The 26,860-nt window shown below is 37.3% G+C and overlaps 3 protein-coding genes across 3 annotated transcripts in view; 2 read left to right on the forward strand and 1 right to left on the reverse strand.

Annotated features, from left to right (window-relative positions):
* On the reverse strand, positions 1 to 25,757 carry LOC140156073 (2-acylglycerol O-acyltransferase 1-like). The gene is made up of 6 exons (XM_072179189.1): positions 25,531 to 25,757; positions 24,111 to 24,162; positions 5,132 to 5,622; positions 4,184 to 4,358; positions 2,662 to 2,861; positions 1 to 2,242 (listed from the first exon to the last, which is right to left on the reverse strand). The coding sequence occupies exons 1-6, from the start codon at positions 25,574 to 25,576 to the stop codon at positions 2,088 to 2,090; spliced, it is 1,119 nt and encodes a 372-aa protein (XP_072035290.1). The 5' UTR covers positions 25,577 to 25,757; the 3' UTR covers positions 1 to 2,087.
* Positions 12,673 to 20,108, forward strand: LOC140154116 (heme-binding protein 1-like). The gene is made up of 4 exons (XM_072176724.1): positions 12,673 to 12,780; positions 15,683 to 15,812; positions 17,898 to 18,087; positions 19,928 to 20,108. The coding sequence occupies exons 1-4, from the start codon at positions 12,706 to 12,708 to the stop codon at positions 20,106 to 20,108; spliced, it is 576 nt and encodes a 191-aa protein (XP_072032825.1). The 5' UTR covers positions 12,673 to 12,705.
* Positions 25,175 to 26,860, forward strand: part of LOC140156072 (protein O-mannosyl-transferase F38B6.6-like) — a 27,379-nt gene continuing 25,693 nt past the window's right edge. The window contains 1 exon segment of the mRNA XM_072179187.1: positions 25,175 to 25,487. The gene's annotated coding sequence lies outside the window, so the exon portion shown is untranslated.

Consider the following 26,860-nt stretch of genomic DNA (forward strand, 5'->3'; position numbering starts at 1 on the left):
TCTAATGGGTGAAGTAATTTGCTTCACCTCCGTCATTTTAATCCATAAAAGTAAAAAGATAAATGCTATAACATGGCTTATACATGGAGAAATGCCGATACCCGTGTCCCAAAAAAGGTTACATATAGAATTTTGAAAATAAGCTAAGTTCAAATATAATGTAATTTTCATTGAATAATAATATTATGAACCCTGTGGATGACAAGATCACAACTTACGTATAAGCCTGCATTCAACGGCAAGCTGTTTATGTGACATACGGAGTTGAAACTTAGCAGACAACTATACAAGAAGGATGAGGAAATAATATCTGAATTAATGACAATCTCTTGTTGTACCATAGGAAAATCCGGTTCATTTTCTACATGTAACCTTTTTATGGGATACCACCTTGTATGTAAGAAATTGATACAAAATGTTTTAGACAAGTTACTTTGCCTTATACCCTGTCTATATTTTACAAAACATACAGCATGTACAACTTTTTAGTAAAACATGCATATAAAGCTGCAGGTACATTTAATAAACATTCATTTTGCGTATATGTATATAATGTATTATAGCTCAAAGTAATTTTCCTTCCTAATGTACAAGGTATTCCAAAAACAGAATATTTTGATTCGTACAATGGAAAGATTTTTTTCATTCGGTGAAAATGAATTGTTCCAATGAACTCGGCAAATCCCCGTTAAATGGAACAGTTCATATTTTACCTCGTTAGCATATTCGCACCATCGCACTCATAAACAATATTTGTATATTATGCTAGGATTGTTCGAGGATTTCTCAAATAAAAGCGGAAATGCGTTCAATTTTTTTAAATTTTGGCTATAAAATTAAACTAAAGGGCGCCTTTGGAAATTGCACAAACTTTACTTTTAATCAACTAAGCATATGTGACCCGGCAGCACCAATGAGCCGTAAATTCCCTAAATTGTATTCTGAGTTACGGTGTAAAATGTGTACGAAGGTCATATTTATCGGTAACTTAAGCTGGCCCGACATCCGTCTCATTTCGATAGTCAAAAACTAATCAATAATCCTATTGTTGAAGTGGATAATAAGCTTCTACCTTAGATGGCTATAGAACTTTTAATAGCTCTGGTCTTTGTTTGCTTATATTGCTAAATCCTGTTCAAGTGGTGGGTTACCAGGCATTGTATTTTGTACAGGTATGCATAACCAACAATTAACAATGAGAGAACTTTCTTAAACCTCGTTGACTTGGGGATGATTTGAAATGACCGCCAATTATGACTGTTTGATATTTATTGCCAACAATGTGGAAAAAGAGACACTTGTAAAAACGTAAAAGCTATAATTTTGTTGAAGGAGCAAAGTTTAACAAACCATAACCCCGCTTCTGGATATCGTTTGAAGTCAAATGATATACCATTTTAAGTTTATGATGTTTATTTTTTAAACACGAAATAAAACAAAATTGACCGGGGAGGAATTTACGGCTCATTCGCCGTGGACGGTCACATATGTTCTTGATTTAAGACTAAAACTATTAAACTGCACACCACATGATTAAAGTAGGTGACCAAACCACGAACCACCATTATAAAGTACATTTTTAACGAAAGAATAACCGGAATTCCCCGGCGGAATTCCTCCATAATTGCAAAGCCCAATTCTGCGTAAATATACATTGCTTTTATACAAAAATAATATGTGTTATTTGAAAAGAAAAATCAGATGCATACATAAAAAGTTCTTCGTAGTCATCATCATAATAAAGCCCTTATAAATTATCTATATTTATATTACAAAAAGTACGAAAATACCTAATTCTAACATGATTGTATCATAACAATATTATATTTATTTCAGCCAGACCGCTGCCTCCAAAATGAGACTTAATTTATAGTTATAGAGGCAGCGTCTGCTTTTTCTTCTTCATCATCAACTTTCTCTTCCTCCTCGTTCCTCTTCCTAGCCTTCGTTCTTTTTTTTCTTTTCCTTTTTTGCTTTCCTCTTTCCGTTTTTTAATTATTTCTGATGTTAAAGATAGAAGCGTCATAATAAAATCAATTTAATAAAATGTTTTATATATTATATATTTCTTCTTTCAATTGCAACACTTAAATTATTACCAATTTTTTGTCTTTATCGATACCATATTTGGTTTTATGTTCTTCAAATAACGATACCAGAGCATCCATATACTCTTTGTGTACAGCTTCAACTTCTTCATTGCTTGGATTAATCGATTTCTTCGTAGGAATTGGTGCTCCGACTGCGGGATAGAAATACATTATAAAAAGCATTGAACTGACGACATTTTGGTGATCGGCTTTTCAATTACTTAGATCGTTTCTTCAATAAACTATATTTCTGTAGTCTAATTGCAAAAAGTAAGTCGGAATTGGTGCGCCGACTGCCGTATAGAAATACATTATAAAGAGGATTAAACTAACAACATGTTGGTGATTGCTTTTCAATTACTATCATTTTCTTCAATAAACTGTATTTCTGTAGTCTAAAAAAGACAAAAGCGTAGTGATTTATAGTGCGCTACGCACAGGCACAACGCATATTAGACGTTGATCCACAAGCCTCAGCACACTAAACAGAAATACCGGTCCGGTCCAGCTTAGCGGTATCATCGGGCTGGAATGGCTTATGATTCAAAATATATTTTTCCCACCAACTTACCGACGGTATGAATTGGTCTTCTGTACGGTATCAAACCCATGCTATAGTTAAAGATACCTCTACCGTGGAAAACGGGAGGTGCAAATCCTATGTATTTGGTGAGATAAGCCTGTAGCTTGCGTAGACGTGAGCCTTCTGGATTTGGCATTTGAACAAACACGTCAGTTTCACCAAAGGAATAAACGGGAACAAGATGAGCTCTGCAACGAAATATTCAAAGAAGGTTTGTGCAAATTATATGTTAGATAGATTTTCTCTTATCTGTGGAAATCAATGACAGTTTGAAATAATAAAAAAAAATAAAGTTGCTCCGATTTTCGTGAAAGTTGTCGCAAATTGTTCGTCTGCTAAAAGGAACTCACAAACATAATAGTTTACACTATCTACAATGTGAAGTTACTAAGATAGACGATAACAAAGGTCAAACACCATTTCGAGGGCTTAGAGCAAGAACTAGCTATGTCCACAATTACATGTTACTCATTTCGGAAACAAATGGATGGTTAATTCTGCCCTCCAAAATAAATGCAAGTATCTTTGGGGTATATGCATTGTCACTTAAACAGTTAGCATGGTTAGTTAGACACAAGTGACCATGTACATACCCCCAAAGTCACCTACATTATATTATAGAGGGCAGAATTAACTGTCCATTTGTTGCCGAAATGAGTAACATGTAATTGTGGACATAGCTAGTTCTTGCTCTAAGCCCTCGATTTGTTCCTATTGAGATTATTGGCCTATGTAATATTTGTCTCCGCAGACATCGGAGCTAATGTAATTTCGGAACAACTTTAATTTTTGACCCTTATGCAAACTGGAAATTGACCCTTGACCTGTTGCGGCATATAACATATGGGGTCATTTTGGGGTCATTTATTTCAAAATGCCCAAAGGTGCCAGGGTGGCATCCGCCAGATTCTAAGTTAGTTGGTCTTGGAGATATAGAAAACACAATAAAACATTGTGCGGACGCTACTTTTAGGTGTTTGGCTTGGACACCCAAACTATGTGGGACCAGCTTGGTCATGTTGTGGTTGCCAATACATCCACCTTGAATGACCTGCGATGAATCCTGGTTGAAGAATGGAATACCATCCCACAGCAACGTGTGACCAGGCTGATGAGCAGCATAAGGCGGATGCGCCTGGCTGTTGTGGCTGAGTATGTTTTTTTCCACCCACTATATTGATGTTAGTGACTAGTGTTGTTTGTGCAAAAATAAGGGTCAATGTGGCACATTCTGTTTGAGACCCCACTACATTCTCAAGAGGTGTACTCAGCCGTGCAAAAGGTGATTGTTTCGAATGGTGTCATTGTACAGGGAAATAAAGTAGCCATCCATTGATATGCAACACGATATGAACATGTCACAAATAATCTGATATATAGATGCCTGAAAAAACTTTCCAAACTTTTATTAAGGAGTTCATAAATATTTTCAATCCTTCCAGGTTCAAGTTCCAATCAAGCATATAATATAATTATTTTCCCCACCGTTTTTGCCGTTAATTAAGCTTACCCATTTACGATGGCTCTTTTAATGAAACCTTTTCGTCTGCTTAGGTATAGTCTGTGTACATTAGGATTGGCTTCTAGTGACTCCGTAGCCCCACCTACTACGACAACGGCGGCATTGCCTGTACCAGATTTGCCAAGTATCCAATCAATACTATCTCTACTGACGTCACACACACCTGTTGTTAAAGCAAAGAAATAATTAGAAAAATTAGAACAAAAATTGCATGACTTCATTGGACTGCAGTCAATTTCAAATCTTTGACATTCTTTAATGCTAATTAGCTAATTTGCATAAAACTTGAGACAGAAAGGTCCAACCACAAAACTAATCACACTATCAGTCTTCCTTGTGAAATTTGCCACAATTTGATACCAAGGTCGATATACTTTGAACAATGTTTGACACTTTTTATGCTAATAGCTAATTTGCATATAACTTGAAGAAACAAAGGTCCAATCACAAAACTAACACCACTTTCAGTCTTCCTTGTGAAATTTGCCACATTTTGGTACCAAGGTCGGTATACTTTGGACAATGTTTGTTATTTTAATGTTAATTAATTAATGTGCATATAACTTGAGACAGAAAGATCCAATCACAAAACTAACACCACTTTCAGTCTTCTTGTGAAATTTGCCACATTTTGGTACCAAGGTCGATATACTTTGGACAATGTTTGACATTTTTATGCTAATAGCTAATTTGCATATAACTTGAGAAACAAAGGTCCAATCACAAAACTAACACCACTTTCAGTCTTCCTTGTGAAATCGCCTTAGAACTTAAAAATCAACTTACGCCACTATGGAATGAAGCCGACGAATTATTATCATCAGAAGTTAAACTCTAACCCATCATGCCCATGCCAACGGTCTTTCGTGACCAAAACCGATACAGGCTATATTTTCGTCTTATTTTCATATAAATTATTCAACAGAGTGTTCTTACTTGCTGCTAGAAGGTACTCTCGAATAAACGGAATGTAGAACCATCCTTGAAGCGTCAACACGGTGCCCTTAATTCCAGGGAATTTCTCATCAAATCCTGTAGCATCTGTGGAAAAGTTGATAAAAGCACCCATACTCATGATGCCATGAGGATGAAAGCCAAACACATAGTTGTTCTTTGGGTCTAAATCTGACGTCTTGTGCAGGCTTATTGGAAAGTAATTTCTTGTGTGCATCCAAACACGCCATTTTCTGACGGACTCAAATCGTCTCCCACCTTGTCGGGAACATTTTCTGTCATAATAGACCCAAGCGAAGGTCAGGAGTGAAACCCAATAGAAGTTGGTGTATAGAAGGTAAATACAAAAGCCAATGCATATGAAGCCGGAAAACAAGAAGACGGTTAACCAGTGGATGACGGAAACCGTTTCCATGCGACGATGCCATGGGATATGTAGGGGTGCCAATTCCAGGCCGAGAAACTTAACATTGCTGAAAGAAAAAACAGAAAAAATATTGCAATTAAATGTGCGTTTATGTGCACTTTCTACTCTGGGGAAAGATTAAGTGCAACTTTCAAATCTGGACCTCACTACATTAAATTAACCGGTGTTTTATTGTTTTCTAGGCTATCGTATCAAATGAGGTGTCAAAATGCGCAGAAATAAATTTTGCTTCCAACGCATTTTACAGATTTGTAATACAATAGCCCCTTTTTGAATAATGGCCATTATCTAAGGGGGGTTAGTTACTTTTTTTGAGATGTTTACATCTAGACCATTTAAGGTTTGCATATTGGGGACCCTAAAATTTGGCATGTGCAAAGCCCAGGCAGGCAAAGATTTTTTGGTAGATCAAGGGGGCACGCCATTTTGGAAGTTTAACCCCCGGGAGGGCTCATAATTATTGCATAGCCCCTAATGTGAAGAAAAGGAGTCTTCCAAAGCTGATCTAATCAGGCAAAACAAAATCATACCGCGGAATTGATCTGATTGAACAGCCTGTTTCTTCCAAATGCAACATTGATTCCTCTTGGAATGAGTGGATCTTGTTACAGACCTTAATTATGATATTTGAGCAATATTTTTCTAAACATGATATAAAACACGATCATTATGAGCACTCAGAACGGTGTTGAAATGAGCAAAATTGTGAGTTACATCTTTTCATGTTAGAATAAATATTCTCGGCCAAATTTAAAGCAATCGTTTTCATTTTTTCAGTAAATATCAGAAATATTTCCATTAAATCCTGGTGTTTTTTTGGCAAAAAAACAACTCATTTTAGGGTAGTTGGGGTTACGCCAATCAAACAATTTTAGGCCTTATGCGTAAAATATAAATATAATATATTATTATTATTATAACATGACACAGAAATATGCAGCACATCAGGCCACCATATACTAGCACAATACCAAGTTTGAAGTTGATCGGTTATTGCATTTAAGCTGCAGAGTTATTTATTAAAAATGTAAGCAAAATATGCAAATAAGCTCATTAATATTCAGAAGTATGCCAATAACATGACACAAACTATACAGCACATCAGGCCACCATATCCAATCCCCATACCAAGTTTGAAGTTGATCGGTATTTGCGATTAAATTGCAGACTGGATTAATGAAAATGTAGCTAAAATATGCATATCATCTCATTAATAATCATAAATATGCAAATAACACAACAAAAAACTATACAGCACATCAGGCCACCATATCCAATCACTGTACCAAATTTGAAGTTGATCGGTCAGGTGCTGAGTTTTAGTTTTGCTGCTTTTACCAGTCAAAAATATGCAAATGTATGCAAATTTTTTCTAACAATGAACACCATTTCCACAGAAAAAGTACGTTTTCAGAAAATGTAGCCTCTAGCTACAATATGAGACCAAAATCACATACTTGACATGACTTTTAAATGTTAACAATTTGGGCGAGCTTCCTTGTAATTGCCCATGTCATGATGGCAGTGCTTACCTATTCAAATCTGTAACTCGGTTTTCCATGGTTGGGCACTTGGGTAGTGGTTATAGAACTCACGTACAGATTCAGCGAAATAACATGAATGAAGTGACAAGTCAAAAAAAACCTTAGTCCAGTATGAAATCACAAGGTCACGTTTGAATAGACATCTTTTGGCCTTGAACCAAATACATGAAATACAGTCACACTCGTCTTTTAATCCTCTTGTAAATACAGGAGATAACGCAATCAAACAAATCAGACCTTCACATCCCCACTGACTGATACGTGACTGCTATCATGACTGTAACGTGATCAATCAGACGCTTGGGTTTGAATGGATAGTTCAGTTTTACAGGTGTTTCATCGATTAATAAACTATTAAATGTATCCGCAACCTAGTGATTAATTCCCTGTCCATGCTGCTATATCCAAGGAGAGTCAAATAAAGAAATACCCATCACTAATTGCAACACAATTTCGCATGCGTCCATCTCCTAAAAGCTCACACAAAAATAAATCCAAAGTCTCCAAAAAATCCAAGTCGTGGAACAGTGCCTAATTTGCATAAATTTTATGCAGGGGTGAAATTTGTTCAAATCTTTCAAAAAACCATACCTATAGAGGCCCTGCATCAATTTATCGATTGATGATACGTCACATGCAAGGCCTCTATAGAGGCCCTGCATGCTCTTATCGATTGGCTCCAAATAAAGGATTTGAACCGGTGTCCTTCACCGTAATCATGGCGCAGTGCAGTCCATTCAATCAAATGTTGTCATCAACCTATTTCATGGTAGTGCATTTGTTATGTGTGTGAGACGAACTGTCGCGGTAGATTGCAATCATGCTTTTGTTGAATGCATTTGAGTAGTCCGCAATATTTACGGTATGATACGTCATATGCACATCCTCTGTGTATTGATATCGTCATAAGGATTCAGAGAAAGTATAATTTGATGTACATTTCTCGAGTTGTAGGGGAAAAGGTCAAATGTCAAAATTTGGACTTCACAGGGGACAACAAATGAACATTTTTGATAAAAATGGTCTTGTATTGTTCCGCTTGCAAACGCATTTAATAAAAAGAATAGTTTGCCATATATCGTGTGGTTTGTTACCTTGGTAATATGGTAAAGAAGATCAAATCCCATTGAGCCCTGTTGCCCTTGACCTATTTTGTGGCGTTACCTTTGTAACAAAATATCCTGCTCATTGCCCAAAAATGCCCACACTGTAAATTATTTGCCTAAACAATTGGGCACCATATATTATCCGTTACAACTTCAAGCAAGAATAAATTCCAAAGAGTATGAAGAGTAGGAAGCTATTATTATGTTTGAGCAATTTCCACACAAACCTGAACGTGGGTAAGTTCCCTTGTCTAAACATTATTAGCGACCCTAACAACAGGTTCTCACCAGGGTTATTCATCACAATTTGAAGCAAAATATTAATTGATAAAGCTGAAAATCAAGTTTATTACTGTTCAAAGCAGAAATATAAATGAACAAACAAACTGGAAAGTAGGTTTGTGTAACCTAGAATAAGTTTGAATTGTGGTGATATCCTTGGTTTTATACAATCCCAGTAAAATATCACGATTGACTGATGCTACATGTAACATATACCATTGTATACCATCCATCTAAGTATTACTAAGGGCCGCTACAGACTCTGTAGTGGAAGTAAAATATTCGATGCAAAATGACTTCGTTATTTAATCTATTCTATTAAATGCGGCTAACTATTCTAAGTATTCTGTTAAACATTACTGGAAATACCCGGGAGGGGTACTCACATAGTAAAGGCATACGGGGAAGTGCCCCAGGGGGCACTTCAATTTGAAATGGATATAGGTGTAGGGCTGGCGCTTTCGCACTAAGGGGCATTCGGTGAGAGCAACATGTAAAAAATATGGGGTCATTGGGTGAGAGCATGATTTTTGGCATTCGGTGAAAGCAAAATGTAAAAAATATGGGGTCATTGGGTGAGAACATGACCTTTTTTTAAATGGAATCTTTGGGTAAGACCAAAACAGCGCCACAAAAACCTCGAAAATCGAATTTCTATAGTTCTAAATGGCTTCAAATTTCTTTATTTTTTCAAAATAAGTAACAAAATCAGTGATAAATGAAAGTTGCTGTTCAAATTGAACTTATAAGGGTCTTTGGGTGACAGATCAAATGGAAAAATAGGGGTCTTCGGGTGACAGAGCGCGGAGCGAGCATGTGTTCGTAAAAAAATATGGGGTCTTTGGGTGACAGCGATGCTGAAAAAGGGGGTCTTAACAGCCCTACATACGCGTCACCTCCAAAGTTGGAGTGCCCCCCCCCCCGGGGGGAAGTGCCGCTCCAATTGCAATGGGTAGGTTTTCCACAAAAAATCCTTAGACATGGGTCTATGTTTTGAAGAAACAAATCCTTACACATGGGTCTCCTTTTTAAATTTTCTGTGCTATGTGTGCAAAATGTGTTGCTTTTACTATTGTCAAGCTCAAATCCATAGATATGGGTCCTTATTTCCTGAAAATCCTTACATATGGGTCCCAATTTTCGGAAAATCCTTAGATATGGGTCTCTATTTTCGATAAAATTACCCTTGGAAATGGCTAAGGGTTCGGAAGCTCGAAACTGTTCAAACATTCAAAATGGACTTTTTAATCGACATACAGTAATTGTTCATACATGGGAAAGTTTTAAAAGTTGATATTCTGTCGCGAGCGTAGACTCTAGGTGAATCCACACGAGAGCGGAAATGGAATAATATTTTGCTTGAACCTATATCAATAGGTTAAAACAATTTTTGATTATATCGCCCTGCACTACCATCAGGTTGCACTCATCACCTGTGTATGTCTGCAATCAGATTATAATACAATACCGCTCTTTTCAAAGATACTAATCTTACAGGTGCGAGTGATCAGCAGGATATGCATATTCCACTCTGTGTCCTCATGTCGGGACCGAGTGTCAAATGCATTGATCACGATATAATAAATGAATGACGCGTCTGGCGATAACGTTTTCCCGACTAACGTTTTTAATCTTATCGTATTTTTATCTTGTCATACATTACGTGTATTGTCGATGCATAATATTTAAGTGCAAATTAAATCTGGTCAAAGTGTGTTCGTACAGAGATTAGTGTGCACATTTAATAATTTAAGGCTTGCTTTCCTGCACACATCTACTTTTAAGGATTGTTGTCCTTTAACATCTAGGATAGCGTAAAACGGTGAGTTGCTTTCTTTTCATTATTTTTCTCGTTTTATCGGACCGGAATGGAATGGCGCAATCGGGGGCGCAGAAACTTTAAATCACTTTAAACATATTAAAAGGACCAAGGTTACATATAAAGCAGGAATCGTGGATTTCAAATCCTAACCATCTTACCATACGTGTCTATTCCTGGGAGGCTATTCAGTACCAGATTCGCCGTCGGTAGGCTTACGACTTTGAGGACGATTTGGTTTCAATCCGGGTTTCAATCATATTGTCGTCTCATTGAACCTCATAACTTGAACAGTAAGATATTTTATTGTATAGGCCTACGCAATAAATTTCATATCGTGATTAATGCATTTGAACTCGGGTCCTTACACCAAAGACTGCCATTTGAGGAGAGTGAGAGCAATTGCTCTTTACTGCTCTCCTTAAATCTGATAGGAGAGCGATACTTAACTCTCCTTGACCATTCTCTCCCGGGATTCTCTCCTTATATTCTATTGTAAATGCTATAAACAGCTCTCCTTGAAGGCTCCAGAAGTGCTATTTAATGCTCATCCATGGTTTTCTTAAAGTAATAAATTATTTGGAAACCAATGTCTGGCGGCATCACAACCACCACCAATCACCAATCGGGGAAACTACATTGCCGGTTCCTATTGCTGTCGCCCCGGATTGCTGCCCAGCTAGAGTACCAGTATAGTAGCTTGCAGTACCGATCCAGTATCAGTATGCATACTGCATGAACATGTGATTCATATGTATGTACTCTCGAGTACCAATGAACAGCGGCGTATCCAGGGGCAAATGGGGAAGCTGCCCCAATCCCCCCTTCGTGGGATGCTGGCTGTCCTGTTGGCATTTTGTGTACTTTTTAGCCTATTTCTTTGACCATTTTCGTCAAAGTTTGCCTCCCCCCCCCCTTAAAAAATTGGTTCCCCTCCCCCTCCTCATCTGAAAAAGTGCTGGCTACGCCACTGCGAATGAACTTATCTGGGGCTTCAGCAATAGGAATCTCGTACAGTATTATTATTAGGGATGCCCACTCTCAATACAGTTTCCACTAGAACGATTTTTCATTTACTGTGTGCGTGCACTCACACACGTATTGTCTATGGAGAAACTGATCGATACAAGAAATCCCAGGCATGTTAAATGGCGTACATATACTTGTTTTGATCCAAATGTAGGCCTATATCAGGGTGTTTCAAGAAATTCCTGATTCCACCAGAAAACATTCACCAAACTTTTTCCTGTTTGGTCAGTAAATAGAGAGGACCTTCCTGCATGAAGAGATCAACTTTTTTAATGAAAAATTTAATGAGATGAGAACTACAACAGGTTGAAGTGACACCATTCCGTGCATCAGGTGTTCAAACGCAATTATCTCCGAATTTGGAGTGAATCAGACAAGCAAACTTACATACTCATAAAATGTAACTATTTATGAAGACAAAATGTGTAGGATGTTAAGAAATTTAAGAATGTTTAAGCCTACCGCGGCCCATCTCAAATCATGCACTTCCCCGTGCACTTCTCACTACCATGTCCATTTCATAGGGAGTATAAAAACCGGGGACCATCATGGCTTCCATGCACACAGTGTATTGCTCAATGTAGTAAAGATAACCTTTGAGTTGGAGCAAATTTCTCAAAATTGGTAGTGATTAATGTTACCAAACTTATGCCATGATGAAATATAATAATTTTTGAAGATAAAATGTGCTGACTTTAAAAGATTGAACAATGTTTAAGACTTCCGCTTTTCATTTGAAATAATGCACTTATTGTTCATCTCCTCTATGGAGATATTTTCCATGGCGGCCATCTATGATCATGCTTGAGGTTTCAACAAACAAACCATGGGTTTTGAGGTCTTATAGTTTTTGTTGTATGTCAACAAAATCGATTAAATTTTCAGGATGATCTTATTTTCATGTTGTTATAAGCAAATATAATGTTCCAGATAAGATAGTTAATAAATACATTAAGAAAAAGTACCTTAAAGTTGCACTTTCTGTTAGTATTCCTTTTTGGACTTTAACTTTTTAACATGTTGTAGCAGCCCTATATAAAACCGTGACACTCGAAAGGCCATATCTCTGGAATGAAACGTCCGATTAAGATTATTTAAACGCCAAAATGTTTCTTTCATCAATTCCCATCCAATAAGTTAGGTCTGAATCAATTTAAAAGTACTTCAATTTTTAGTGGACATGCCTATTATTATACATGTACATACTTCAGTTTAGATGCATTACAATATGTTATCAACCTTTTTCAAAGTATGAACCTAAAGGTCGATCTCTTTTATCAGTTTATATAAAATGCTCAACAGTATACGATATAATTTGTTTCCAGCCAATACAGGTGAATAAAAGCATCATGTTTAAAACATTAGCTGGAAGCGTCTTCTCCAAGACGGAGATGCCAGAATATTCAGTCGTTTCATCAAATGAGGTATGTATATTGTGTAGAAATAAGGTATGAAATATCAGATTTGCTATGTTTAAATCATCAAGATCATACTGGTTTATGAACCACCAGTATTGTAATTAAGCCATAGCCAAGTCACATAGAGATTCGCCTGAAGAAAACATTTTTTTTTTTTCACAGGAGCAACTCAGTTCAGTGAGCGACAGCTATTCACCGTACATTGTATAGAACTTAAAAAGTAAAGATTTTTGGATTAGGACCGTATACTATTTCTGATACCATAGAATATTAAAACTTCTGTTCAAATTGAAAACATTTTTTACCCATATTTTGAAAACGAAGAAAAAAATTCAAATATTTGAGGAAACAGTATCAAGTTCCAACCAGCACTTGAAGTCTAAGGTAGTAGCCTACCATCAACCATGTCACAGACTTCCAAGTATTTGGGTTCCAAGATGGGCTCTAGTGTTGGACCCCTAAAAAGAAGAAAGGCACTAGCCTGGGCAGCTTTCTGGAAACTGGAACGCCTTTGGCGAAGCCCGTCCCTGCCAATCGAAACAAAAATCAAGCTGTTTCAGACAACGTGTGTTACTGTCTTTCTGTACGGGTACGAGTCATGGGTAATTACCATGCAAGGCCATGGAAAACAAGATAAATGCCTTTGCAACATCTTGCTACGGAGTCATGTTAAACATCAAGATTCCAAATGAAACCATCTAAAAACTGACCAACACCACTCCACTGGTTGCCAGAGTCAAGATTCATCAACTCAAATTTCTCGGTTATATACTGCGTCTTGAAGATGGCGAGCCTGTGAAAGAATATGCCCTTTATATTCCACCACATGGGAAGAAGAAACCGGCCGTGCACACTGTAGCCTACTTACAGCATGTCCAGCACCTCCTGGGAGATATTGAAAGGATGCTGCAGCCAAACAAAATTCTTTCGCTTGCCCAAGATCGCAATAGTTGGAGAAAGCTCGTAGTCGCCTGCTCCGATCAAGTTCTGTGTCTGGGAGAACATAAATATGCAGCTTTCATCAATGTGGAAATTTGAAAAAGAGTTCATAAATTAAAATCACGAAGAGTAATATTCAATATTCACAATAAGTATTTACAATGTTCCAAAGGGAAACGCTTTTCAAAAACATATCCCGTTTTTCCGGCAATCGCCCAAAACTAAATCTGTAAAAAAAAAAAAAAGCGCGAGCCTAAATTAGGTTTGTACTTTATACATTATATTCACTGTTTATAATTGGAGTCAGACCTTTATGATAACGCACAGTGCCATCGACCCGATATCTTCATGGCAGAAATCGCCATGGTAGGTTGAATCCACAGCCACGCATGGCCATTTTGTTCCGACCTGTTTAATAGTTTTGAGACGCATAATAAGCCGAGGGACATCCGACTAAGGCTACTGACAATAGCCTGGTAATTGACCTCTCTGTGTGTGAGTGAGCATGTATACGCCATGAGGTCATATCTGCTTTTAGACTGCTTCCACGAGTGAGTACAGCTAGCCTACGCTGCGCTGTAGTTCGCCACATATAAAATCACAATTTGTGTCAGTTTTTGAGCTCAATACGCACGCTTCTTTCTCAATACGCAAGCTAACGACTATCATATCCTTTCAACACATAATGTTCAAGTGCAAGGGAAAAAATATGGCTTCTTTAGAATAAAAATTACGGGAGATATTCATCATTTTCTACCCCGGTATCCAAAGATTTATCGTCTGAATATCAAATCGTACATAGCACATTCACGTGTATCGATACCGTGTATTCATGTTAGTGTCTCTGCTGTACAATGTAATTATTAACCAGGCGATGTCGGTGTGTAACGGTTTCATTCTATAACCGTTAAATTGCAATGTTTAGTTTTAAATAAATAAATAATTTATCGGAATACTTGAAGGACAGAGACTAACTAAAGTGCTAGCCGCCTTAAACCATTCTGATCATCATAGAGATAATATACAATTTTTCTATCACCATTGTTGGTTTATCGTATTTTTATCACCTATTTACAAATAGGCGATATGCAATCAGTAGCAGAGGTGATGTAATTTAGCTATCCGTTGTCTGTTTATGCAATGCGAAAAACATGACTAGGCCTACTCGGCCATACAATGTCGGACCAATTTTAATTTAGCTACACTTTAGCAAATATTGGGGAAAATATTTTTTCAGGACTTTAGTTTTCAAGTCATTTTAAGCCGAAATAACGAGATAAATGAGGGATTTAATAGCTATAGCTTTTAATGTCTTGTTAAAACATTAAAATCAAAATTGCTCTGTTTAGTACAAGCAAAATGAATTTGGCTTTATCCAATACTAAGTTGGGACATTGCAAATGTGCCATTGCAAGAAATCAGGTTTGAAAAAAAAAAGAGAATCATTTTAAAAGATTATAACGGAGTTTGAAAATAAAGCTAATACTGGAACTTACTTTTTGCTACTTTGCTACCTTGTGTCTGGAAACCACGTCCAAACTTCATCAGGCAATTGACCCGCTGGACTGGTCACGTGATAGACGGCTAATTATCGTCTTGATGGCCCGGTCCCATCATAAAAAGTGAAGGGCCCATGCATGAGATAAGTTAAAGCGGAGTCCCCTCTCTTGTTTAGTGTTGCTCTATACGCATGGTTTCTTTATATGCCTCTCCTACATGTCCTATGTCATTGTTCCCCTAATCCAGAATAACAACTTCCTCACGATACCAGTCCAGCGGATCAGTTGCGGGTGAAGTCTGGTGGTTCCAGACGCAATGTAGCAAAATTGCAAAAAGGAAGTTCCCGTATTCGATTTATTTCCAAATAAAACTCTGAAGCTAGGGATGATTAAGAACATTCAATCATCATACATTATGGCTTCAAGCGACCGCAAACTATTACTAAAGCGTCTCAAACTTTTTCTTTCAGGTCTATGAAGAGAGGGTTTATGTTGAATCAAAATGGGCTGTTACCCGAGTTACTGGTAAAGTCTACAAAGAATCTAGCTCTGAAGGATTCACGAGGCTTTTTAAGTACATAGCCGGAACTAATAAAGAAGGTAATATCCGAATTTATATTTTATTGATCACGACAAAAACGTTTTGGCGCATATAATTATAACTCCGCAACCACTGGCCGTCAACACACACTCTTCATATTAGAGTTTGCGAAACGCGGTTCAAATCACAAACTTCAACGTCTACAATGGTCTAGAGGATTAGAGAGGATTATCTATTCAAAACCACTATGCCATGAACATGATGAAGGCTTCTAGAAGTCGAAGTGAACGCGAAAAATCTATAGTGAGCAGTAAATTGTGTACAAATTAGTCAATTCAAGAACAATAGTTTTAATATTTACACATGCAGTATAAAACTACAAGTTATGTATTATCTAGTTAAGGTTATTAATTATTTTAAACTTTTGTGTTTTGGTAGTTCACAGCATCTTACGAATGGTAGTGAGCTTTAGCAAAAACTGTATTGCTCAATTCATAGTGTGTAGAAGAATTAAAATATCACAGATATACTTTTATAGGTGCTGCGGTTCTTCAGTTACGTTGTAAAGAGGGCTGAAACAACAACACTTTTGTAAAACGTACATAACTCATTAACAACAATAAATTAAGCAAGTTTGCAAAGTATATGATTTGCAGAATTAACTTTTGCAAAACATCAAGGTGTTATTTTTCAATAATATATTGATCTAGATAATGAAAATCGATTTTAGGTTGCTTCGACCAACAATACCTCGTCTACCCTTAAAAGACCAATTAATGGAAACCTCTTTTGGTTTGGGTAAAAAAATACATGAAAATTAGTGATTGAATTAGGTTAAAATATTTTTGTTCCAAACGTCAAGCTTGGCATATACTTTTGTGTGTGTTTCCTTTTGCTATTTCAGTTTTAAAATTTGATGAATAGATTTTGGGTTATCATCTCGTAATAAAGGGGAGTAATTACTTTTGGTAGATGTTTATAATAAGCAGGTTAGCGCTGGGTCCCGATAATCCTTGTTGAGAAGTAAAGCGAGTTCTATATGCATCTTAGCAGCACCTCACACACCATTACCCACTGAGGAAGGAACCACAATCCCGGAAAAATGTGTTCGAACACCCACTGTAATTCCCATGTTCATCTTAGTATAGTGCGCACGCTATATGAGTCACTGGAAACTAAGATTTATAATAGAGTTCTCTCAATGTTCATCTTAAGCATATCCCCTCCCCTTTCCCCACCAATCAATGTTGGGAGAAGATATGTGAAGATGAGCATATTGGGTATGCCAACATTGTACGGGGGTAGAAGGGGGACTATTTCCAATAAGGCCTTTAAAGTGTTCGAACAATATTTTCTGAGATTGCAGTTGGTTCAGAAATATTTGGGAAAATAACCTGGGTGTAGTTGAATGTTTTAATCTTTCTACTTCGAGTTCATTCATATTCATTCAAACGTAGCGCCTTAGGTAGAGTCTTGTGTCTTGAAGTGTGAATAATAACCCACTTGACGAAACAAAAGGGGGACATTTTGATTTTGATGTGGTCGTTTACAAGCTCTTACACATTCCCTTCTTTTGATCGCCCATTGATACACATGTCCCGAGTTTAAGCTAAAAGATGCTGTTGGTGCATTAACCAGTCAGACGTTCGCGTTCAAGTAAATTTGAGGAAGAAATCCAATTGATATTTCTGAAGTTGCCGTTGCAGTTGAAGTGAATTTTCAAACTCCGCATTTCGCAAACTCTCTACTTTTGTGATCATTCTACCAGATATCTTTTGAATGAAATCGGAGCAAGTTTAATTGACCCCGGGTCATTTGTGGGGTCAATGTGAGAGTCATTTTTCAAAATAACACGTGGTGTCCGCCATTTTGCGATTCAGCAAGTCCAAATTTGGTAAGATGGTAAGGAAACCAACTTTCAACAAAAATTGTCTTATAACTTTCTGATCATTGTATCTTGTCTAGTCTAAAATTGTTTTGTGAACTTGAATATGTGACAAGAGGCGTGGCAACTGTCCTGCCTCCAAAATATACACGTGCATTTGTGCATGTTTAATATGTATAGGCATACACCAAATATCAGGGAATTTGTTGACATGGCGTATAATGATCAATCAACTTATCAATTTTTAATTACAATATAGGTAAGAATGTACCGATGACATCTCCAGTATGCATTCACATCACACCTGCCGATGAATGGAAGACATGTGTACAGAACTTTGGAGTGGGTTTCTTCATTCCACCTGGAGAACATACGGAAAATCCTCCCACACCAAATGAGGATAGTATGATTACCATCCGATCAACACCCAAGACACACGTCTATGTTAGGTAAGCCCGTCATAAATGCCAGTGGCATAGCTAAGACTAAGAGGCAAGGGAGGCGTGTGCCCTGGGCGCCGTCTTGGGGGCCGAATCGACCAATTCAGCGCCCCCCCCCATGATCAATTTTGTGCTTCAAACTAAAACTGGTTCCAGTTTAAGTCCCTCGACTGGGGGTGCGCGCGAAGCGGCCATCAATCCGCTTGCGGGGCAGTTTAGGACGGTGTTGTATTGTAATGTCAGAGAGAGTCCGTCGCGATCCCCTACGCACTGAACAAGTACGTCTTAGGTAACGCACGTGAAGTGTATCACAGTGGTGGCAACTTTTTGAGACCAGGGGGAACATGACTTTGTAACGAGTCCAGACGGCCTAAAGATATGTCGATACTTTTTGAAAGGGTATCCTCCAAAATGACCCACTTTACCGGAAAAAAATGCGCCAGTGCAAACTTCGGGCAGAAATTATTTTAATGCTAAATTGACCCAAAATGAAGTATAGGCTATTCGGTTTCAACAGTGATCAATCAGGAAATAATGTACGCGGGTCGCGATGTACTGACGGACCCGTCCATAGATATAAATAATACCTAGCTAAAGGACCAATCCCAGGACACGCTAGCTGGAGAAATGGCGGTTAAATGCAAATTAGGAGATTGATATTTATGACCATGACGTCATTTTGACCAATTCATTTGTGCCGAAAAATGGCGAACATTTGCACTTTTCTTTCCATTTCAGTTATATGTGACCGTCCACGGCGAATGAGCCGTAAATTCCTCCCGGTCAATTTTGTTTTATTTCGTGTTTAAAAATAAACATCATAAACTTAAAATGGTATATCATTTGACTTCAAACGATATCCAGAAGCGGGTTATGGTTTGTTAAACTTTGCTCCTTCAACAAAACTATAGCTTTTTGCGTTTTTATATGTGTCTCTTTTTCCACATTGTTGGCAATAAATATCAAACAGTCATAATTGGCGGTCATTTCAAATCATCCCCAAGTCAACGAGGTTTAAGAAAGTTCTCTCATTGTTAATTGTTGCTTATTCATACCTGTACAAAATACAATGCCTGGTAACCCACCACTTGAACAGGATTTAGCGATATAAGCAAACAAAGACCAGAGCTATTAAAAGTTCTATAGCCATCTAAGGTAGAAGCTTATTATCCACTTCAACAATAGGATTATTGATTAGTTTTTGACTATCGAAATGAGACGGATGTCGGGCCAGCTTAAGTTACCGATGAATATGACCTTCGTACACATTTTACACCGTATCTCAGAATACAATTTAGGGAATTTACGGCTCATTTGTGCTGCCGGGTCACATATTGTGAAGAACCATATAAACCATTAGTTCAATAGGCTCTATGAAAATATTCAAACCGACGACACCATGTTTTATACAATGGCTAAATAAGCCTTCTTAATTTTCGACTTGTTGACTTGACCTTAATTTACTACTAGACTTTTTACCAGTCGTTTTGTTTTCGTAAAAACAGTTCACTCTTGAAAAGTGAACTTCGACGTACGTGGTGCAAAACTTTCTTGCCACCAGCCGCCAAGTTTTTTTTACGGCGCTTCCCGATTTCTTCTGATCTGTGGTTCAGCAATATCTGAACCGTCGGTACCGGGGTGCCGGGCACAGTCCCATTGGTTCCCTTTGGCTAAGCCACTGGTGTATATTTTCGCAGTTTCCGAGCTCGAGCTTGTTGTAAATTTTAGAAGGAATCGATAATATATGATATGGTCATATTGTATTGCTCTTGCACATTCACAAAAATATGCTTTAGAATCAATAAGATTGCAAATGTGATGTCCATGTATTATTTCTCGTTTCTTGCAGACAATTTACTGGATTTGCTGGAGAACCAGAGATTGTAGAAGAATTAAAGAAGTTACGTGATGCCCTAGGCTCCGATCATCCTTATGTTGAAGAGTTCTATTACTTTTGCGGTTATGATAGTCCAATGAAACTAATCAACAGAAGAAATGAAGTGTGGCTCCTAAAAAAGGAGTCGAAGTAGATGGAATGAGAGAGATGTGACTGTATTTACAGATAAGAGAAAACAATTAACCATTGATTGATTACATGTGCAAGTGAATAGAAATATTAGTTAATACTGAATGAAGATGACACAGACATGACGAAGTAATGATTGAAAGTAGCCACTTCATGTCACTTCTAGAAGGCTACCTATACTGCGCCAAAAAAGTATCATTATACTTGGAAACATAATCGCAATTCCAAAACTCAACCATTTTGCAATAAATGTGTCTTTTTAATAGATGCACAATTTAATCCTGCACATTATGACACCACATTGAATCCAATAAGACCTGAAGAAGTAAAGTTACAAGCAATTGAACAGACGAAGGTCCCGTTTTAAAAGTGACAAACTGGCCTATACAACATGTACAACTAAGAGACAACACAGTTTCTTCAATGAAGCTTTATTTAAAGCAGTTTTTATTTCAGTGTTTACTTTTCATAACTTTTATTTGTCAATTCTTTTGTTTCAGTTTTCTTTTTTCCTTTTGTTTTAAATTAAAGGCACGCATAAATTAGCCATTTACCACTCTCAAACCAGATGCTTTAGTCCGTGGAGTTTTGAATAGGCCAGTTTGTCACATTTAAAACTTAACTGGACCTTCGTCTAATCAAATGTCTGTAACTTTGCTTCTTGAAGTCACATTGGATTCAATGAGGTGTCATAATGTGCCGGATTAGATAGTGCATCTATTAAAGAAATAACTTTACCCACATACGGTTTAGTTTTAAAATTAGGTATAAATTAATATAACAGTATATATAACTTGCCAGAAAACCAGAAACGAAAGTATCATCAGAAACAGTTCTGCGTGAGCAGAAGGACCAGGTGCAACTACCTGGTCAGGTGCTGTTTGGCCATTTGTCATCCAGGTTCTATTTCCTGTTTTAACACACCGGGATCACACTGACCAGTGATTCACTTATCAGTAATATAGGCGAAGGCTTAGAAAATTACAATAGATGTTGTACGTGAAATTATTGATTGGCTCCAAACAAAGGATTTGAACCGGTGTCCTTCACCGTAATCATGGCGCAGTCCATTCAATCAAATGTTGTCATTAACCTATTTGATCGCAGTGCATTTGTTATGTGTGTGAGACGAACTGTTGCGGTATATTGCAATCATTCTTTTGTTGAATGCATTTGAGTAGTCCGCCATATTTACGGAATGAGCAATCTACAAATGTCCACAAAAATATATATATATACGGTATGATACGTCATATGCACAAACTCAATTCGCGGTAATAGCTTACAAGTGAGGTACAAGTCAATAAGATTTTCATAAGGTATTTATTCAATGAAAAAAGTGTCAAAAAAGACTAAAACAGTAGTAGTGGTGATACATTTTAAGCTCCGTTCAATTGTATCAGTGCATATAATTATAAGGTCCACAACTTAAAAGTTCCCCCTAAATACTTTTTAAAATAAATCGAAAAATATTTGACGAAATGCAAACGTATAAAAAGGTATTGGTAGCCTTATTTGTTTTACACATATGGACCAAATTATAGCGTCACACGTCATTGCGTTCAGGCACAATGGTTCATTATGTTAAAAAAAGAGACCTTTTTAAACAGTCTTAAAAGTTGCATCCGAGTCCATAGGAATCAGCTCTCAAACAATACAGTAGGCCAGGTCTATTCATGTGTTTGTTAAAGAAAACCGGACTGCTATGGACTCAGCAACTTTTAAAACGCCTCTTTTTCTTACACAATTAACCATTGTGACTGAAAGCAATGACGTGTGACGCTATAAATGTTTAAAACAAAATATGGCTATATCATACCTATTTACATTTTTACATTTCGTAAAATATTTTTGGACTTATTTTAAAAAGTATTAGGGGGGAACTTATAAGTTGTGGACCTTATAATAGGCTTTAATAGCTGCCGATGAAGTGTTTGTATTATATGGACAAACTCCCAAACATTAATGAAAATGTCTCATATTCCGTGTACGGTCTTATCATGATAGCTTACAGCACACCCATTCTCTTTACAAAAGAGGATCATTTTTTAGAATTTCTCATATAGCGAATCACTTACAGTGACTTCAAACAATGGTGAATTTGTGTGCTATATAAAATGCGGTACGGTATATTTTTCTTTATAAATACGTATACCTGTTTATATATGTGTTCGTCAGTTTGCATGCATAAACCTGAATCTAACGAAATACACAATTTTGACTATCCAATTTATCCGTCTTGTATACCCACGTCTTAGGATTGAAGCAATAGGCTATATTCGAAATAAACATCTACCAAAAAGTAATTGTCCCCTTTAAATAATGGCATTATTCCTCCGCGATTAATTCTATGCCAACTGTGGAATATGCAGTCGAAGCAGAATTTATTTCTGCGCATTATGACACCTTATTTGTTGCAATGGTTCCAATATTGATGTCACAGCGTACATTTAAATGAAAGTAACTCAAAATTTGCAAGTTAATGCAAACTCATATTGCCTTGTATTCAGTGTCCATGGAAGAAAATGTTTTCTGCGCTCATTGGATTAATCTTCTTGTTTCGTGAACTTGGAGGAGGTCAAAACATGTAATAATATAAAAAAAATGTCATTATTCACATCAGTGGTCATTGTTTACTTAATCTCATATTTTAATATACTTTAAAATTCAATGTTTTCTGTGACCAAGTGGGTCACATAAAGTGAAAGACCAAGAGTTACTTCTTGTGAACACCTCCCAATCAGTAAATTTTGAATCTAACTTTACCACTGAAAAAACAACTTGCAATTGTTGGCCATTTAGGACCTTATTAGTCAGAAAACAATATTGAAATCTTCATGTTCCGATTTGACATTAAGTGAATAATACTGACAATTGTTATTGATTATCGCATGTTTTGATTCCCTCCAAATGCATGAAACAAAAAGAAAAAGCCAATGAGAGCTGATAAGATTCCCTTCAATGATACTGAATACAACAAGGCAATAGGATTTTGCAGCAACTTTTAAATCTTGGGTTACTTTCGTTAAAATGTTCACTGCGACATTAAAATTGGGACCATTGGAACAAATGAGGTGTCATAATGAGCAGAAATAAATTCTGCTTCGACAGCATATTCCAAAATTGGTATACAATTAACAGTTTAGGATTAATGGCCATTATTAAAAGGGGGTAATTACTTTTTGGTAAACACCATTGTGAACATCAAGTATCTCTACACAAATCACACATAAACACGTCTTATAATTGCAATTCAACACCCTCAAACGAATTGTTGTTAATATTAATGAAAAGCTTTTATACTAATATATAGTGGCGGCGCCAGAATTTTTTCGGGGGAAGGGGCCAGAGCTTCCGACGGGGGCATTTCACCTAATTTTGGCTAAAAAGTAGATTTTCACCCCTCTTTTCAATTTTTCTGGGGAAATTGGGGGGGCAGAGCTTCTGTCTGGGGGATGGGGAATTTCCCCCCATGCCATACACCCGTAGCGCCACCACTGTTAGCATAAGCATAGCAAGTTAAAATATTTATTATGTTTTTGTTATAGGCCTACTTGTTTTTACCCGTGCCCATGGGTTTTTTTTCTTACGTCGTCATATTTGTAAATTTGGATTTTTTTTCTCCGTTAACACCGAATAAAGGAAAACTCACTGATTTTACCACTGCATTACAAAATGTGATGTACGAAACTGACGCTACGCATGCCTATCCGACTCACTGATTTTACCACATGCGTCACAAATAATGTGATGCGATCAAGCAAAATCAGTCGGAACTCGGCAATCGTAGTTTTGAGATAATGGACTTTTTTTGGGGGGGTTCACTAATGTGGAGCTTTGAATACGCTAAAATGAAAATGTAAGAATCCAAAATTGACCTAGGCCTACTTCAGACTGATTTTGCTTGATCGCATCAAATAATACGAAAATGACGCGAGTCTTATCGATATCCTCACTTCCCTTTACTTTGCTTTATATGATTATTTGATCCCGAATACTATCTTACCTATGATTGTAGTGTTCCTTTGTCTCTGGTGCTGACGAAGACATTCGGGTTCCTGAGAATGAGATAGATAGATATTTGGCAATTCAACACATAAATACAATACACCAGAACATAATATAAAAATTACAATAAAATACAACACTGTCGGCGTCGACGGAAAATTTTGACTATACCAGAAGCATTGTAAGGCAGTTTTTGGTTGAATAAAAAAGTATTGTTTACTGAGAGGAAAACTATATACTAAATATCATTTTTACATAGGATTACGACTCGATCTTACTTTGCGGAAGAACTTCATTTCCTAGTCATTTGACCGGTTGAAACTTGAATGGCATAGAAATATTTTAAGCACAGATTTTAAACTCTCACTGCACGGATTTTTAATCTCACTGCACAAATGTAGCCCCTGGTCAAATAAGTCAGAATGTAAAATAACCAGTTAAATTTTAATAAATCAGATGGCTGAATGTCAAATAAGTCAGAATGTCAAATAACCAGTCATATTGTCATGCCGAAAATGCATGTTTTTTGGCTCTTTTTTCAAGAAATTAGTAAAATAGTGAACTTAAGTTTTAGGCCCATAGTAGCAGTGGCGTAGATTTCTTTTTGACATGGGGGGGTGGGGTTGGAAAAAATTCTTGAAGTATATACTTTGGGGCTAAAATGGGCAAATATGAGGTTAATTTGGTCAGAAACCCATATTCAGGCGTCAACATCAATTGTATGGACCACCCCATCCCCGGCAAAATATTGGGGATTTATCCCCCCCGACCTACGCTTATGGTTAGGAGACCTACTAAATGAATGATTAGGTTGGAGCCGTTTCATTTGACCGAACTTGGTTTTTTTAATCCCCCAAAAATAGTGCTGTTTTTTTCTGGAACGGGGAGTAGTCCCGGTACATAGCACACTGCTATTAAATGCATTGACTCTTCTGGCCAACGATATCCCATTCATCACCATCACTTTTTGCTGCATCTAAAATAGGTCTCTTATAAACAGAAGGCCTCGGAAAAATAAACACGGTACGATAAAATGAAATGGGAATTGGGAATGTCCTTCATCTATCTATCAGTCCAGGCATCTATTTGCGTTTTGCGTGGAATGATATAATTCCAAGGCTACGTGATTACGTTATTGTTTATAATTGTATTATATACAGCGGTATAATTTAAAGCCGATTGTTTAGTCCGTAACGTAAGCTTATGATGACATGCACGTAAAAAACAACAACCGGCAAAACGGCGGTTCAGTAGCTGTATCGATCGCAGCAGGAGCATCGGGTGCATCTGAGAGTCGAGCTACCGCTACTGCAATTTACTGCAGTGCGTGAGATAATACTGCTTTTTTGTTTACCGTTTCCCATGTACCCAAAGGGTAAGTGCCGACTTATTTAATTCATTGTATATAATTGACTTACCTTGATATTGACAAGAGGTCGCATAGAAAATGACGTGTGTATTCATTTAATGTAGAAATGTTAATAATTTTGTGATGATGACCCTGCTAACCCACGATATGAGCAGGCTATGAATGAGGAAGTATATCGCGATTCCGCTGTGCATGCTATGAACGTGTGTTGAGTGTGTGACCGCAGAATTTATGAACTTGGTACCACGACTGAGAGTTTATTTTACGTGCGAATGCAACATAATAAATTAATAAGGAATGAAGTTTTGTTATGGCAACTGCGTTTTTGCACGTACCATGCGTAAAGCAAGGAAAAGTGATACCAAAATGTATAGGCCTACAAATGTATGATGTAGAAATTAATGGCCCCACTTCGGCTCTATCTCGAGTCCTATCCCCGGGGTCCACCAAAGAACAGCAGCTTTATGCCAAACCACAGGCAGTGCTGAAACGAAGAAGAACCCTTGATCCAAAACATGGTACAGGTATCCCACCATGGACAAAAATATAATATTAGCAAATTGGGCAAAATATATGTGAATTCATTATACCCAAATTACCCATTCTTTAGCCTCAAGAAGTAATATTAAATAGGCCCTACGGTGTGTGATGGTTGTAGAGAGGGGTTTTTTTTTGGGGGGGGGGGCAGGGCTCGAAAAAATGTTAATTTCCGGGAAGAAAGCTAAAAAAAAGGTTCCCACAATATAGCATGTTTTCATATACCGGTACAAAAAGACACAATTTCCTCCAAATACCAGAATTTCCTCCAAACACCAACATTTCCTGGGAATGAGCTTCCCAAATTTCACACTTTTTGAGCCGGGGAGATAGGCATATATCCTGGGCGATGGGGATAAATATCCCAGGAAATACCCCCTCCCAATATTTATGTAGGCCTAGGCTACACATATTGGTGTTGATATTGGGAGGGTATTTCCCCCCGGTATTTCCCCAGTCCCCGCACTCCGTGCATCCGCGGGTATTCATGCTTGTCGGTTAACTTTTAAAACACCCCTTTTGCATCTCATTTCGCTTGAAGTTTTAGGGAAAAACACCCCTTTTTTAGCGATTTCGCGAATTATTTGCCCTTCGACAATACCCCTATTTTCGCTAAAACGCGAACGATATTTCTAATATACCCTTTTCTGGCCGAAACGCGTAGGCTGCTCGATGAAAATACCCACGTAGTTTGAAAAAACACCCCTTTTTTGTGTATTTCGCGAATCGCGTTTCTGATCTGAAAACACCCCTTATTTCGCGAAATTTTCGACGAGCATGAATACCCGCGGATGCACGGAGTGCGGGGACCGGGGTATTTCTTACACATGTATATTTGTGTT

Source organism: Amphiura filiformis, chromosome 6 (genome assembly GCF_039555335.1).
Source record: "Amphiura filiformis chromosome 6, Afil_fr2py, whole genome shotgun sequence".
Classification (NCBI taxonomy): Eukaryota; Metazoa; Echinodermata; class Ophiuroidea; order Amphilepidida; family Amphiuridae; genus Amphiura; species Amphiura filiformis.